Here is a 16638-nt window from a genome sequence, read left to right as displayed (position 1 = left end):
AGAAGGGAGGATGCCTGCTGTCTGTTCTAAACTAGGAGAGAAACTATGCCATGAACATTTAAGTTTTCACATCTTTTACAGTTCATTCTTTTGTCTTTAAGGTCAGGATCTGTCTGTCTCCCTTAGAAATAAAATAGACAACCAACCAAACAGGATAAGTCAGCTATGAAACCTGAGGTCTCATAAGAGACAGAAAAGTCCGGTTCAGTCTTAAGAAACTGAATGCATCATGGAGTTCATTTTTGCCTAAAATTTATAAAATCAGAAAGATTTTCTAAGAGAGACACTTGTGCTTTTACTTCTATCTTCCCATCTTATTTTTTCCTCCCATGTATTCATTTCAAATGGATTTTTATGAAAATGTTTCCTTACCCTTTTCCTTGTACAGTTTGATCAGGATACTTCTTAAACCAGCTGTGTTGTTTACCCATTCAATTATCCCACATTCATCATTTAATGGAATAACTGCATAGGTTCGAATATGAAGTTCCCTCCTACGTGACTCCGCATCCTTTCTCAAGAACTATTTACAAAACAAAATAAGATTACTGAATAACACCACAACACAATACTTATATCAAATTATAATATCAACTTTTTGTTGATACCTATCCCCCCAACCACAATCAAGGAGTTTAAAATTCCAAATTTTAACATTTGTGATATTTCAAAAGGAGAAAAAAATCTTGCTGCTCCTCCCAACTCACCTCAAAATGAGGTACTGTAGATTGTGTCAGCGCTACGCTGGCTAAATATACCTTGTAATAGCAACATTGCAAGTAAGTAGCGGACTCATGTTCCTGAGCCTCCACCATCTTCCTTATTCTCATTAAAAATGTTAGAATTACCAATAGTAAATAGATCAGTGAGAAGTAAAATATAAAGTTTGCATTTTATCTTAATATAATAGTTTGAATATATATTAGTGCAAATCTCTCGCATCAATGTCTAGCAAGAAAGGAAATCCTCTGTAAAAGGAAGATAGATTGCCTAGGGTTTTCACAAATTAAGTCTCAAATCTATGAATAATTAGCATTCTTGACTTCCACTGAAATCAGCACCATGTACTCAACATCTTGCAGAACTGGACACCCATATATTTTTCGTCTCATGAAGCTCTCTTGGAAGGACGTTGAGTCAAACACTTTTTATATAATCATTTTTCTAATAAACTAGAACAAATATTACGATTTCCAAAATAACCATCAAACCTTATTAATCAGGGAGTTAAATTCCATGAGTCGGCAGTCTTTTCTTAGGTCATCTTTTGGCTTACACATCATAATATAGGATTTTCCATCTGAACCCTTTAAAGAAATTTTTTTTGGCTTTTGAAGTGATGCAAGGATTTCCACCTAAAGGGAAAGTTAAATTAATCAGTAATCTTAGAGTTGTTCTTCAAAACAACTTGAGTACATTTTAACAGCACCTTCAATATTATGGTTTATCATGGAAACGCTGAAGTTAATGTTAATGATGCACCTGTTTTTAGCCAAAACCTCATCTGAACACATGGAAGCAACATTTTCTCAGACTGTACTACCAAAAGCCATTCAACAAACTGTTTTTTAATAATACTTTTAATTAGTATACATTCTTTTTTTTTTACTCAGGTAGTAAAACACAATGATTAAGAAAACTCATCTCCCCCCTCTCCCCATGTCTGGCAAATTGAGCAGATGAGCACACTTAGCTGCTAAATCAGGGTTGTCCAACTTCAACACAGCCAGGAGCTGCATGTGGTGCAGCCCTTCCTCCTCTGGGATTCCTGCCCTGGTGTTGGCGCACAGCCTGGCCCCAACCCTCAGCCTCCTCCACTGGCTGTGCTAGCAGCAGCAGACTCCTACCCTGCCCCCCACCTCCACAGGCTGTGCAGGTGTTGTGCAGACTCCGGGGCCCTCTCCTACAGTATGGCAGAAGGAGAGGCGGCCCCTGGAGCACATATTAACCACAGATGGTGGGCCATACTCCAGCCTCTCATGGACTGCCTACTGTAAATTATTGAAATAAACTCTGAAATACAAGCTGAACAGAAGTTTACCGTATCATCAAAGCCTGCAATGTAGGCCCAACGTCCAGGAAAGGGGTCGTGGTTAGAATGTGTACCAACCATCGATGGAAGAGTGGGTATCATAACAGATTGCAAGGGAATGAGGATCTCACTAAATGTCTGCTCCTCCACCAGCTTTTTTAATGATTTGAAATGAATACTCATGCTTAATGCTGAGCTGTTTCCATCAACCTTTAAAAGAAAACATAAATAATTTGGCACATTTTGAAACATTTTTCAGGAAACTGGAAAACAGATCATGTTTTAAAATGTGTGCGTGTGATAAAACATGACCTATTAGAATACAGTATCTTAGCATTTACAGCATCTATTTTTAAGTTCTTCCCTCACTTATTTTCATTAAATGGAGTTAATTAGACCCTGGCACATGTTCGTTTAATGGTGGTATAAGATCTGATCCTCAATCCCAACATTTGCACCTCCTGCCATGCCACATATGCAACGGCAGGAGGCATGGTTGTTGGGATCAAGGATCAGATCCCAGTCGTGCCATTACTACTTGCTAGTGCAGGAGGAGCCTGGGATCACTATCGCAGACACCCCTACAAGTTGAAAGAGGAGTGTACATGGGTCCAGCTAGGCTAACATTCAGTTGATTGATGGCCTTGGCATGGCATAGGTTCAAAGCTAACAATCAGCTGGTTGTTGGCCCTGACCATGGCTCACAGCCAATTCAAATGCCCAGTGCATTGGGCTAACAATCAGCTGATTGTTGGCCCTGACTGGGATGACCTCTCCCCATGGTCTCCCCACCTGTCTCTTGGGATTGGATGAGGGCACTGGGTCTAAGACCCAGTGCTACCTCCAGCCTGATCCTACTGATTGGGCAGGGGAATGCTATGTTCCAAACCCTGGGGCCAGGTTACTATTTAAGCCACAACTAACATCTTAATCCTGTCTTATATGTCGTGTGTGCCAGGACTCTTATTGTTAGTCTGGAGAATTACCATATTTACCTGAATCCAAGACTCTGAATTTAAGACAAACTCCCAAAATAATAAATTTGTCATAATTTTCTATGTATAGAATCTAATTATTGGAGGGTCATCTTAAATTCACCCTTTCAACTGCTGCAGCAGGGAAAGCACTGATGGGGGGACAGGCAGTGGGAGAACAAATATTGGGGGGGAGGTTCAAGCAGCCTACCCCCTACCCCTTCACACCTTGCCCCCCTGCCAACTGTCCCGCCCTACCACCCTATTTGTGCCCCCAGGTATTTGCCCTCCACCACCTCTGTCCCCCTCCCTTCCCATGCTGCCTTATCCTGCAGCTCTGACAGGGATCTTGTCCCTGTCCAGCTTGGTAGTAATGGTAGCTCTAGCTTGGGCGGGGAGAGAGCGCAGGGGGCAGAGGCAGTAGGGGGTAGGCAGCAGCCACCTGGCTTCTTCACAGGCTTGTACTTGAATCCAAAATGAAGGGCTGTTTTCCCCATGTTAAATGGGAGACAAAAATCTCATCTTGAATTTGAGTAAATATGGTAGATCAGTGGTTTACCATTAATACCATGGTCACCCTGCTTTTTAAAGACTTGTAAAATTATTGGAAAAAAAATCTAAATATCACTGAACATAAGTAATGAAAAATATGCAAACTAAAAATTGCTAATTATAAAAAGGTTGTTTTGAAAATTATATAAATATGCTTATTAGAAAAGAATTCTATAAAAATTCTACTGGCAAAAACTCTCATGAAAGTTTTACAAAAGTTATTTCAGTTTTCTTTTCAAGCTTTACCTCTGGCATTTTTATTTCCTATTGTCTAAAATATTTTTTGTTTCAAAGATACATTTTAGAATATGTTTTACAAAATATCCCATTATAAAAGAAAGAATTACATAGACATTATTCTAATTAAGTAAGTGATGCAGCTACAGAAACAGTTTTGTATGAAATTTAAAATATATGTGATCTGGTGCTTTTTTTGGACATGTACCGGTTTGTTGCATAGCTCTAGGAGTTTATCTGTAAGGCGTGTTGCATCTCCAATAAACTTTCCTAAAGATGCCTTCATATGAATAGCTTTGTTTAGGATTTCTTTGCATCTGTTCACACGCATTGGGTAAGAGGACTGGAAAAAGAGAACAAAATTAAAAATTACTTAAACTTAGTCACTGTTTAATAATTGTGTCTGTTGTAGGATTAAATGAAATTAAAATATCTAACAAAATTCAGAAATAGAAAGAATTTAATACTAAATTTCATGTATGATTTCATAAGCATTTACAGGCTTCAAATTTTATACCATATTCTAAAACTGCAAAAGAAACAAAACAGGTTAAGTGTCAGAAAAAGATTTTGAACTCTCTGAATTCCAAACCTTCAAGCTATCGCTTCTAAACCTCTATTCTCCTGAGCAGGTGGGAGGTGTGGTGTCAGCAAAATATTCTGTTCTACATTACGATATTGCAACAGCTACAGATTCAATACTTTATTTAAACATATGATACAAGGTTATTCAAATTTCTTTTCTGGTGGAAAGATTTTGTATGAGCTTTATAAAAAATGTAGCTGTACTTATCCAATTACCTTGGAAACAGCAGTTATCATCCACATGGCTTGCTGTGGGTAGGCTAGAAATACTTTGGCAACAATCGCCATCAGAACAACAAAGACTTCATCGTGAGAGTGGCAGATTCGAGAGATTAATTGGGAGAAAGCTGTTAAGAACTGATAAGGAGCCAAATAGTTTGTATGTTCTGTAATCACTTTATTTATTTTAGCTAAATCATTTCTCATCTGTACACGTTCAGAACGACCAGCTGGAAAACAAAATGCAGAGAAATCAGACTATACAAATGTACTGTGAGATATATCGAGAGAGAGAGATCTTTTTTAATGGGATATATATCTATATCTATATATAAAGGGCTTAGTCCATCTGTCTGTGTGTCTGTCTGTCCCTAATGCTCTTGGGAGGCGTGGCTCCAGCCAGTGCTGCATCAAGAATGCCTGTCAAGAATGACAGGTGGGGATGGAGTGCCACCACCCTGTGCTGCTGCCAACTCCTAGGAGCAGTGGGGAGAAGCTTTCACGCCACCGGACACAGAGTGGCAGCAGTGCAGGGAGGTGGGTGGTGGTGGCTGCATGCAAATGGCAGGGGGGAGGTGGTGGCAGTGTGGGGCTGGATGTGGCTTGGTGGCACCCACTCTGTTCCTGGGAGGCAGTGGCACAGGGTGGTGAGTGGTGGCACTCCATCCCCGCCCACCTCTCCCCATCATTCTTGACAGGAAATTTGCTAGTATGTATATATAAAACAAACCCACAAAATTGTACATATTTGTTAATATTCCAAGGTGGAGAGAGATGCAACATTTGAAGAGCTTCAGAAAGGGAACATTTCAGCTGCCAACAGATATACAACTACACTGCTGCTCATCACCCCTTCTCAGTTACAATACTGGATACAGAACAGATAGGAGAGCGCTCACTGACAGTCTGCTCCACTTCTCACTGCCCCAACTGCAACCCACCCCCCTGTGTTTTTTATTGTAACAGTGAGGTGAGCTATTCTGGTTTCATTTCAAAATACCTGACCTGCAAATCCAAACAAAAGTACTTGTATATCAATATTACAGCACTTTCTACACTGTCTTAGAAAGACTTAACATAACAGAAAAACTGTACTGTAAAAAACGTTTTACCTTTTTCACATTCATAACCTTTTGCTCCAAAGTCAAGCCACAAAGATAACATTCTTGGCATTGATTGATAGATGAACTGGTTTCCATACTGTAGAGATCTGCAATTACATAACCACGCTTGTAATTAAGATACAGTTCATTTATAGCAAAGGAAATGCAACAAATTTTAAATCCTTAAGTGAGCTATTTAGATATTTGCTGTATAGTCTATTTTAGGCATTTGTGATGCGTCCCCTGCTCTAACATCAAACTCCTACTACCTCCTGCACAAATTATCTGTATCAATTAATTTAGTAATTGCTGTCCTTGTTGCACTTCATGCTTGAGACAACCACTTTGAGATCATTTTAAATATAGGTAAGCAATCATTTCCTTTACTGCTCTTTAAATAACAAAACAAAAACTGAATACAACACACAAAGCTAGAATAAACTGCATTAACTATACATTCATGGGGATTTTTTTTAATTATGGTAGAAAATTTGAAGTCAGACAAATAAAAACAAAATAATTTGTGCTTTTTGTTTTGATTATTTCACCAATATAGCCTTTCTAAGAAAACCAAGGAAAAACACATTATCATTGCACCTTCCAAAGTGATGGACTATATATCTAATCAGATCTCCTTGCTTTTCCATCTTGTTGTCAGTTACCATAGGCATCAGTTTATCATAGTACTTAGCAAGATAGAAGTGTCCATCCTCCCACTCAGGCAAAAAAACTGTAACATCCTGCAATAAAAGTGAAAATAAAAATTACTTTTTCTAATAGAATTAAAAAAAAGAGAAAGATCATTCTTATTCAATAGCCTGCATTATTTACCTCTGGATATAAAAGAGTACTACATCCATATACCTGTGCTTTACATCTACTTCGCATAGATTTGTACAGAAATCTTTGTAAACTAATGTACAAGGTACAAGGAAGTGAGGTACCATATTCCTTGTGCCTAGTTTTGTAACACCTCTCAAGCTGGATGGCACCTATATAGAAATTCCCCAGGAATTTTTCCACTGAGGAAATTATAATTATTTCAATAAAACTTAAAAAGATCTTCAGAAAGGTTTCTGGTACCACCCCCTGCTTTTAGCACCTAAATTGTCAGCATTCTTTTTTGCTTCTCTTGTTTCTTTATATAATATGTTTCAAATAAACCCTTATAGCAGAGGTCAGCAGCCTACATATAGCCCAGAAACAGATTTTATCGGACTCTTCTCCCACTGACATAAATGGGGTTGACCTCTTGTCCAGGCCACTCAGGCAGGAGGCAACCCTGGAAGTAGAGGTCTTAAATGCATGGGTCACGATCATATTCAGGCCCTTCCAATAGGAGATAAAGAAATGTGGAGAAGTTACAGCATTAATCACCACCTTACTTACCAGTAACAAAATTCTAACCTCTACATTTTTTAGTTACGTACAAACTTATTACCTACATACTTGCACTGGCTTTACTGGAATTATCCAGTTAGCACAGGGGTGGGCAAAATGCAGCTCTGGTCCCTCAGCCCAGGCCTGGCACATGCAGTTGGTTCCAGTGCCCCTAGGTGCACAGCGGATCTGGGGCAGCTAGACAGTCCGACTCTACTTCCTGGCACCAGTTGCTCCTTCCAGCTGCTGCTGCTACTAGTGTTGCTGTCACTGGACCCAGCCCTGCTGCCTGGGCACCCCAGCCTGTCTGTCCTGCACCTACCGCCAAGGGTGCCATATAGAGCAGGTAGGGTCTCCACAGAGACTGGCCTGGGACTTCTGTGGGCAGGGAGCACTCAGCTGGGTGGATGGGATGAGCGGGAGGAAAGTGGCATCTGGGAGTGGGACAAGCAGGTGGGCCCAGGGCTAGGATTGCAGGGTGGTGACAGTGCAGGCCTGGGGTCTAGGGCCCAGGACAGAGCTGTGATCCACTCCCCACATGACGGATTATGTCTGACCTGACCCAGAAGTACCCAATGGATCATGACTAGATTAGGCCACGCTGCACCACCACACAGCCACATTGTACTGGGTCTGCCTGAGTGAGGGTCAGGTCACAGGCATAAGCTTTGCTCCCTTCCTGGGTTGGGCCAGTCACAATCTGTCACGTGGGGAGTGTTTTGTGACTCTGCCCCAGGCCCTGATGCCATGCTGTCACTACTCTGCAATCCCGATCCTAGTCCCAGTCCTGGCCTCTATCCCACCTACCTGCAGCCCCATCCCATTTGAGTGTGCTGTGCCCATGGGTGCCACTTAGGAAGTTTTCATGAGATGTTGTGGGTGGGTTAGGGGGTGGAGAAATGTTGACCTGGCCCACAACAGCTCACCAAACTCCCTAAGTTGCCCTCCAGCCCAAATAACTGCCCACCCCTGAGTTACGGTTTGGCTCTTGTTAATAGGAGATCCCAAGCCGATATATCAAGAAGTTAAATTAATACTAACCCAGACTGCAAACTCTTCAGGATAAAGATCACTTTATTACTACACCTTCATACAGCACTAACCATGATAAGAATCTTATCTTTTCATCCCAATGTTGAACCTTGACTGTTACTGAAACCTGTTGCCCCTTTACTACTCATAGTATTGTACTCACCTTATACTTTTTCATAACAGCATTGCTTTCAAAGTTGGCTGTTTCTTCCATGAATCTGCCAACCAACAGCATTGCCCGGCCATGGATCAGCTGACTTTTGGTATCAGATGGTGTTTTATTCTCAGGAAAACATAATTCAACACCCTTCTGAAGAACAATGAGTGCCTGGTGAACCTCACCCTAAGAGACAGAAAGTATTGTTCAGTATACATATTTATTTAGCGAAAAAAACCTGTAACAATCTGAGCACAATCAAGGTTCTAGTTTTGATCTATAAGCTTTAAATGGCTTGGGCCCTCCATAATAAAGGGATTAACTCCCTCCATTATGCTCCTATACAAGCCCTAAATCATGATGGTACTCCTGCAAGTCTAATCTATGCACCAAGTTTGTTTAGAGAAAATGTATGGAAGGTCACTCTCAGCAGCTGCTCCTGATTTGGAACTCCCTCCCTGCTGAGGTGGGCCTGAGCCTGAGCCCAGATATCTTCTAAAAGTGCAATCAGATCTCCTTATTAAGGAGTTTGTTTCATTATTTACTGTTTTATTTTGACATTTTATCTGCTTTATCATTTATCTTATTTCAAGTGAGCTTTTTTCAGAGAAGGCAGCATCTAAGTCTAATAAATAAATAAAACAGTTTACAATTATTACTAATAAAAATCAACATTCATAAATGAGGTGCGGTCATGCTGTTCAGGCAATAACAAATGTTAATTTCCTTTTTGCTTACCTTGGACCACAGCCACTTTGCTCTTTCTATATACAGTTCTGACAGTGTGGACTCCCCAGCATTCAGAAGAGCATTGTATGCAGTTTGGTGATGACCAGCTTTTCTTGCAACCCTAGCACTCTGGAGCCAGCATTCTCCAACCAATTCACTGTAATCTTGCCTGCAATGATGTTTTTCCAAAACCCCAGAAGTTTCATGAGTAATGTCATTAAAATCTCAAACATGCATAATGATATATTAAAATGAAAACACAGACAGCTTAAGAGATGCTTTGTTTAGAGAGAACCTCTGCATTTAAAATTTGTACTATTTATGGCTTTTATCCACTTAGGTTAAAAAAATCACTTTTCTCCCTACTAATCTCATCCTTTCTAACTTGACAAACACCATCTTCTTCCTGTATTTTCAGTATAAATAAATAAGGCTGGTTTTGTTTACCATGTAAATTTCAAGATTCTTAGCCATAGTTCATTAATATGCAGAAGAATACTATTCTAAGAGAAATATCAGATTGATATACAATATGAAAAGTGGAAAAACAATCATGGTTTCACCTTTTAATGAGGCTAAGCAAAGCCCTTCTAAGTGCTAAGATGGGCTCTTTTGCTCTGAAGGAGTTCTGCGTCATTTCTATACGAGCACACCAGTTCAGAGAATCTTTACCATGGTCACCATCTGACTGCTGAAATAATGGCCCAATACAGTGCTCCAGTTCACACAGCATATGTAACCTGTGATGATAAAACAGAGGAAAGTATTAGAAATTTCTTGCTTTGTTCAGTTATAAAAAAGTTAAATGTAGAATCTGTTATTTCGTTGTCACAGTTGACTAGGCAAACAATCCCAAGTAACATAGCTTCCTCCAGATAACATACAAGGATGTATATGTTAGCAAAATGATTCTTCTCTCACCATCTCCTCTTTGAATATTTGATTAACTGAGTCCACAGAAAAACAAATTTTCAGTGAGGAGGGGGTCAATACTGGACTCCTACTTCAGTAAAGTTCTTACTGACACAACCAAGGAGTCCACTGTTTCTAAAACAATTAAAGCTGCTTTCTTTCAGCAGTATTTTTTCAAAAGTTTTTACTGTTTTTGAAGATGTCATAGTGGAGTTAGCATAACACGCAGTGTTGCTCTATTATTTCATAATTTGCTAAAAGAAAATTGTTTTAGAAATGTTAGGTGTGGTACTATGCATTGTTGTGGCTGAAAATGCAAGGCTGAAAACTTTAAATGCTTCTCATTTCTCTTTAATGAGCACTCTAAATGTGGAGAGCTTATGGTTGGTATGAGAACAGTGATCAGAGGGAGGCATTTGGAAACAGGTAACTTGAATTGTTTCGACTACACCTTGCTGTATAAGCATAAAACATAACTTTAGAAAAATAAATGAGTACCACAAAAGTAGAGCTGGTAAGAAAGTTCAGACATATATTTTTGCCCGAAAATAAAGATGTACTGAATGAAAATGCATCTAATATGCAAAGGAGCTATAAAACCTCTCTTCATGCACTATTACTTGTACAGCTTTTTGATCTGCATTAAATTGCCTTTAAAGTCGGATTATTAACTGGTATTGAAGCTAGAAGTGAAAAGCCAAATTTTGTTTTCAGTATCAGCAGTGTTAAAAAAATATAATCTCATTAAAGTCAGGTGTTATGACAATAGACTGAATCTGTGTTTTAGCTGTGGTGTTTTAAAACAGATTTTGGTCCTCGGTTCTAATTTAGTAACACATTCATATGAATTCAGTGACTGATTTTTTATTTCAAGGGCAACAGTTACAGCAAAGATTTGTGGCTATTTTCACTGCAGGAGAAAAATGTAAAAATCCCTGTTGATCAGGGAAGTTTTCATTTGGCAGAAAAGGTGAGAAAACGAAACCAAGGCCAAAATCCTATTTCATTTCTAGGCTAAGTACAGACAGTCAAAAAGCCTGAGGCTGAAGTGATTCAATCTTCGCAGGTTAGTCTATGCTGTGTAGATTAAACCAATAAGCAACTGAACAGACATTTGCTTTTGATTCTGGAAATGCAGCCACATGCCTGCAGTGGCCAGGGGGTGCTACAGCATGCCTCCCTGCTCAGCAGGAGCAGATACCTTGGGCCAAGGCTAACCTGCCCATCCTGAAAGTAGGGATTGCAGGGGAGGTGCACAGCATCCTAGGATGCTGGGGAACTGTGAGTTAATTTGCATCTGGAGGGGATCTGGGACAGCAGTTCAATAAATTGACTTACCTAAATCAGTTAAGTCTGATACTACATCCATCCAGATTTATCTTAAACTGGTTTCAGACATTTTGAAAGAGGTTTATGTGCACTGAACTCCTCTTGTGTTACAGATTTGAACCAGTTTTTGATCACGTATACAGGTTTACATATAATTTCTGTCCCTAGTCCTAAGGCACCTCCTATTCCTCCCTGTTTAAATCCCTGAAAAAACATTAACAGATCAACTGTGGTAACTTACTTGCAACTTACTTGCCTTAAGACTAAGTTGGAAAAAGTGGCAAGAGGAAGAAGGACCTCCCCAACCTTTTGTGTTAATAGTTATCCTAAGGTTTGAGAAGGGTGGAAGAGAAATGCTCTTAGACACTTGAGTATGACTTGGGTGGCTGAGAGGTGAAAAAAATTTGGGTCCACTAGTTAGCACCATTTATTATTGAAAAGGAAGAGTCTGTTGTTTACATGATTGGTACATACATTTTAAAGTACATTCTTTAGCCCTTGAACACAACAAAGCAGTATGTAGATGTCCCCAAATACCTGATAATATGTTCATATCCTCGTTGATAGGACCCTCTTTCAAAGCTTGCTGCTGAGAGGGGGACAATCTGCTCTGCTCGAACAACTTTTAGTGTCTCGCAAAAAGCAGTTGCATTTTTCTTTTTTGCTGATAACAACAACTGTCCTAGTCTGACACTCCAGGTAGTAGACTTTACATCTACAAAAATCAAAAAGGCAATCCAGAATGATACATCAAACTCAGACAATACACCATAACCTGCCAATACCACAACACCAGAAACGTGTTTAATGCAGAGTCCAGACCATACAAGCTTTCACCAGAATTATTTAAAATGTCTTTCAAAAGACTTTATGACAACTAAAGGGATACAACATTAATATTGTATCCCCCTCACCAAGAAGCTTGAGGAAATCCTGGCAAATAAGCTTTCAGAATCCTGCAGAGTGGAAATTTCAGAAAAACCTGAAGGAGTTTGGCCTTAAGGTCTCTTGAAATTTTAAATTGTAAAAAGAGAGGATAGATCAAAAAACCCATCATGACCAGCCAAATGTCAAACCAGAAAGCTTACAATAAATGTCCTTTGTTTAAAGCTATTTTTAACATTATTATATACAATTGCACAAAAATGTTACTACCTGAAGCCAAGTAATTTTCCAGTAAATCCCACTGAGATAGTTTCCAGGCTGCTTCCACTCTATATGTGTTCAATTCAGAAGTCCATTCAGACCTAGTTCAATTAAAAAAACCCAAGAACAGCTATTGTTTCAGCCATAATAATTAATTGTTCAAAGTATATTAGTCCTACATTTTATTATTAACCAATTGTCTTTAAAACAAAAAAAAATCTTTATCTTACTTGAAAACCAATGCTATAGCAAGTTATTATACCTTTTCAGTAAAACAAAAAAGGTAGTCAATTTATAAAAAATATATATTTATAGCTACCATAAAAGCCCGTCAAAAATGACGTGGAAAAATAGGCTGCTTGTTATAGGGTACCACGTTTCTGTTATCCACTGTGTCATTACCAACTTCAGCTGTTCTTCCTGGTTTTCTTCATTTCTAAGCGTCCCCTTTGTAAATTCCTTTGGATACTTCTTCAGACTGATGATTTTCCATGCACGGTGCATTTGGATTCAATCCTCCACGTGGTCTGTGAAGCATACATCTCGTCACAGCGATCTTTGCTCAACAGACAATGAACTGTTGTACGACTGAATGTTTGTTCTAAAGTTCTGGGAATGCTTGTTGTTCTGATTCATCATCAAATCCTGCTAATACTCTGGAAATGGACTGCTTTGAAGCAGAATCACTTTACCCTTATAAGAGCAACTCCAGAATTGGCCATCTGGCACAGTCTTCCAGCTTGGAATTTTAAAGAGTTACAAAATTGGCACACCACGTTTATCAATCCACAATTATGTTCCACAATCTCATCTTCAGTGAATCTACTGTTGCTTAGTCTTTCAGCCTGTCTTCTATTGTCTCTGCGAACCCTTTGCCTTTCCATTGCATCTCTTCCACGATGTCCTCTTTGCTCATTTGTTTAGTTTTGTCTTACTCTTGCCATTCTTTCTGCATTCAATTGCCATCTGTTCTCTGCTTCATCTTGGTAAGGGTGTTATGGGTAAAAGTTAAAGTAAGGGTGTTAAGGGACATTTTTTGCTCAGATACAGAAAGTACACCTTAACTAACTGAAATCAATTACTAGAAGGCTAGAAAAGTAAGCGGAAATATGTTTTTTTTTGAGCATGACAGGAAGAATGACAAAAGACAAGCGAAGAAAACTATTATAGAGGATAATTTGTAACTGACATCTTATAAATGGGGTTTACCACAAACAGTAGGAAAACATTTTATAATTAAAAAAAAGACTACTTTTATTTTCTGGTCAAAATGTTCCACTGGATTGGCAATACTGTTAGAAAAACACATATATACACACACATACATACACATACACACACACAATTAAGAGCGCTATGCAGAGGTTGCCCGGGTTTTAAAGTACCAAAATCCTTGTAGCAGACACTTTCTGAGTTGGTTTCAATGTTGCATTTTTTTTTCCAAGTTGTCCTTGAAGCACTTTCTCTGCCCTCCTCTTGAGCATATGCCTTGACTGAGCTGGGAAAATAAAACTTGTTTCGGGAGTCTGGAGTCAGACATCCAAATGATGTGGCTGGCCCAACGAAGTTGATTTTGGATAATCATCACCTTGATGTTTGTAGTGTTTGCCTGTGAGAGGATGCTATCATTGGTGCATCTGTCTTCCCAGTGGTCTTGAAGGATCTTCCACAGACAGTGTTGATGGTACTTCTCCGGTGGCTTGAGATGTCTTCTGTACTTTGTCCATGTCTCAGCTCTGTACAACAAGGTAGGAATCATAACCTCTTGATAAACCACGCGCTTGATTTCGAATCTAATGTCACCATCTACAGAATATGTATATATAGATATGTATGTATGTGGTAAGGCAAGGAAATAAAATTCTTTTTCTTAAAAAGTGAAAGAAACACATTTCCACTGCAAGGAAACACATAAGAAATGCTAATATTACTGGCAGTCCTGAAATTGGGATTTTATTTAAAAATTAAAAAATGTAAGAGTTCTCCTTTCTCAAACTGCTCATAACTTCTGCATTATTATTCCCACATGATCAGGTACATAATTAGATACAGCTGTAGTACAAGAATGTTGTGTTACTCAACAACTGTTTTAGTTGTAGTAAACTAATTTATTACCTGTTGGCAAGCACTCCGTTCACTTGAGTGATTACAGTAGATAATTGTCCAAGACCTAACATGGACTTCACAACACCATGATAATGAATTATCTAGAAATATAGGAAGGCATGATCAAAATAGGTATCACATATTATCAAGAAATACCAGGCTGGTAATCTGCAGGACATTTATGTACTTTTGCACTTCTAATTTTTCTTGAATATTTTTCTTGCTTTTAGTTTGATATGAAAAGGACATAAATCATTAGAGGTTACTCATTAAAAGAATAATCAAATCACCAAAAAAAATTACAAATTTGAACAGAGCATCTGACTTCAAGAACCTCAAACTACACATGCAGTTTCTGAAACATTTCAGAAATAAATAAAATCAGGTTCAGAGTGATTTTTTAAATATGTGACCCTGAGAAATGCTATTTAACAGTGTGAATGATGAATTCATATAAACAGTGAGAAAAAGAGACAAAACACGTTTGTGTCAAAAGAATTTTGAAAAAAAGGAAAAGTCAAAACAGACTTTGAATAGTTTCATTCAAAATTGTTCTAATGATGTTTTGGGGAGTTTTTTTTCAGTAGATTCTAACTGAATTAGGAATACAAGAGCACCAGATTTACTATATCCTGCCTTCAACAGTGGTCAGCTGCTTCATAGGAACATGCAAGAAAGCTTGAAATAAGCAATTCCAGAACAACTCATCTTCAGGGAAAGTTTCCACCAAACACTCCCCTCCCTCCCACAACTAGGTAGAAATGAATTTATGCCCTGAAACTACAAGTTTTATATGCTTTCCAAAACACTGGCTGTTTCATGGGTAAATACTATTTACCCAGCAGTACTACTAAAAATCTTGGATACTTACTCTGGCTTTATTAACTTCCAATACTCTTAAGACCAGCTAAGCTATCAGCCTCCATATCTTATGCCAAAGAATTCCAGTTAGTTATACACAGGTGCATATCTTCTTACCAGTTTTGAATTTGCCACCTGTTGATTTCAGGTTGTTGTTTTGGTCTATATTCATGAAAAAGGTTCATGAAAAAGTTGAAATTAAGCAGTGAGGCAAACGGAATGAGTGAGCACTATTCTGAGGTGTCCTAATATTTCTGCTGGCACACATCTGCACCAATCTACATATCTGCCATCTAATCCTGGATCTTTACTGAACAAAACCTGTTAATTATCTGATCATCCACATGCAGAGATCAGTCCATAGATATACCAATTACCACTTTCACTTTTAAACCAGCATTGTTCACAATCAAGAGCATGAACCCACTACGTACACCTTAGGGAATTATGCAATTAAGCGCCCATGCAACTTTGCGCATAAAAGGCATGACTGCAGATAACTGCATAATTTAACTGTGGCAGGCTCTGTGCCTCCACCTCCCCAGGGTTCCTGGCACTCTAGCTGGGGGCCCCATGATGTGGAGGCACAGAGCGGTGCGACTGGACAGCTGAGTAAGGAGTGAAGGGAGCTCCTGCCTGCAGGAGCAGGGAGTGGGTGTGGGGTTTGTGGGACAATGTGGATTGCGCACCGTCAGACTGGGCCAGCTGGTTCCATGCCTCCACGTGGGGCTTCCAGTACTCCAGCAGGAAGTTGCACGTAGAGGCAAGCAGGAGCCCGCCTGGCCCATGGCACATGACTCTGTGGCCCAATGGCACATGACTCCCCACTGGAGTGCTGGAAGCCCCATGTGAAGGGCAAACTTGACCCGATGGTGCATGCACTGGAAGCAGAGCCATGCATCACCAGGCTAGGCAGAAAGCTGCACATGGAGGCATGCAGTTGCATGCCACTGGGCCAGGTAGGCTCCTGCTTGCCTCCACATGCAGCTTCCTGGTCGAGTGCTGGAAGCCACATGTGGAGGCATGGAAGCTGCCTGGCTTGATGGCATGTGGCTCCCAGTCCAAGGGTCAGGCTGGCTGGCCCCGAGCCTCCACATGGGGCTTCAACCACTCCAGTGGGAAGCCGCGCATGGAGGCACAGAGCCCACCTGGCCAATGGTGTGCAGCTCCTGCCTGCAGTGATGCAAACCCTATGTGCTGGCACAGAGCCAGCCTGGTCTGGTTCAGAAGTGGGCGCCAGCGGGACAGGCCGGCTCCATGCAAGGACACGTAGCCCCTGGGAGT

General features: G+C 39.8%; 1 protein-coding gene across 2 annotated transcripts in view; it reads right to left on the bottom strand.

Moving 5' to 3' along the window:
* The window catches only part of ATR (ATR serine/threonine kinase), a 75295-nt gene that overhangs the window by 14236 nt on the left and 44421 nt on the right, over positions 1–16638 (bottom strand). For both annotated transcript variants that reach the window (XM_014521606.2, XM_025208462.1), the window contains 13 exons: positions 14503–14594; positions 12397–12488; positions 11779–11956; positions 9564–9740; positions 9010–9169; positions 8278–8457; positions 6300–6442; positions 5712–5809; positions 4597–4829; positions 4004–4138; positions 2042–2242; positions 1212–1355; positions 373–523 (listed from right to left, as the gene is read on the bottom strand). In XM_014521606.2, coding sequence (XP_014377092.1) covers positions 373–523; positions 1212–1355; positions 2042–2242; positions 4004–4138; positions 4597–4829; positions 5712–5809; positions 6300–6442; positions 8278–8457; positions 9010–9169; positions 9564–9740; positions 11779–11956; positions 12397–12488; positions 14503–14594 — 1984 coding nt within the window. The remainder of the gene's footprint in view (positions 1–372; positions 524–1211; positions 1356–2041; positions 2243–4003; positions 4139–4596; positions 4830–5711; positions 5810–6299; positions 6443–8277; positions 8458–9009; positions 9170–9563; positions 9741–11778; positions 11957–12396; positions 12489–14502; positions 14595–16638) is intronic.

Source organism: Alligator sinensis, unplaced genomic scaffold (genome assembly GCF_000455745.1).
Source record: "Alligator sinensis unplaced genomic scaffold, ASM45574v1 scaffold846_1, whole genome shotgun sequence".
Lineage (NCBI taxonomy): Eukaryota > Metazoa > Chordata > Crocodylia > Alligatoridae > Alligator > Alligator sinensis.
The sequence above is the reverse complement of the archived record's forward strand: the minus strand, read 5'-3'. Positions and strand labels throughout refer to the sequence as shown.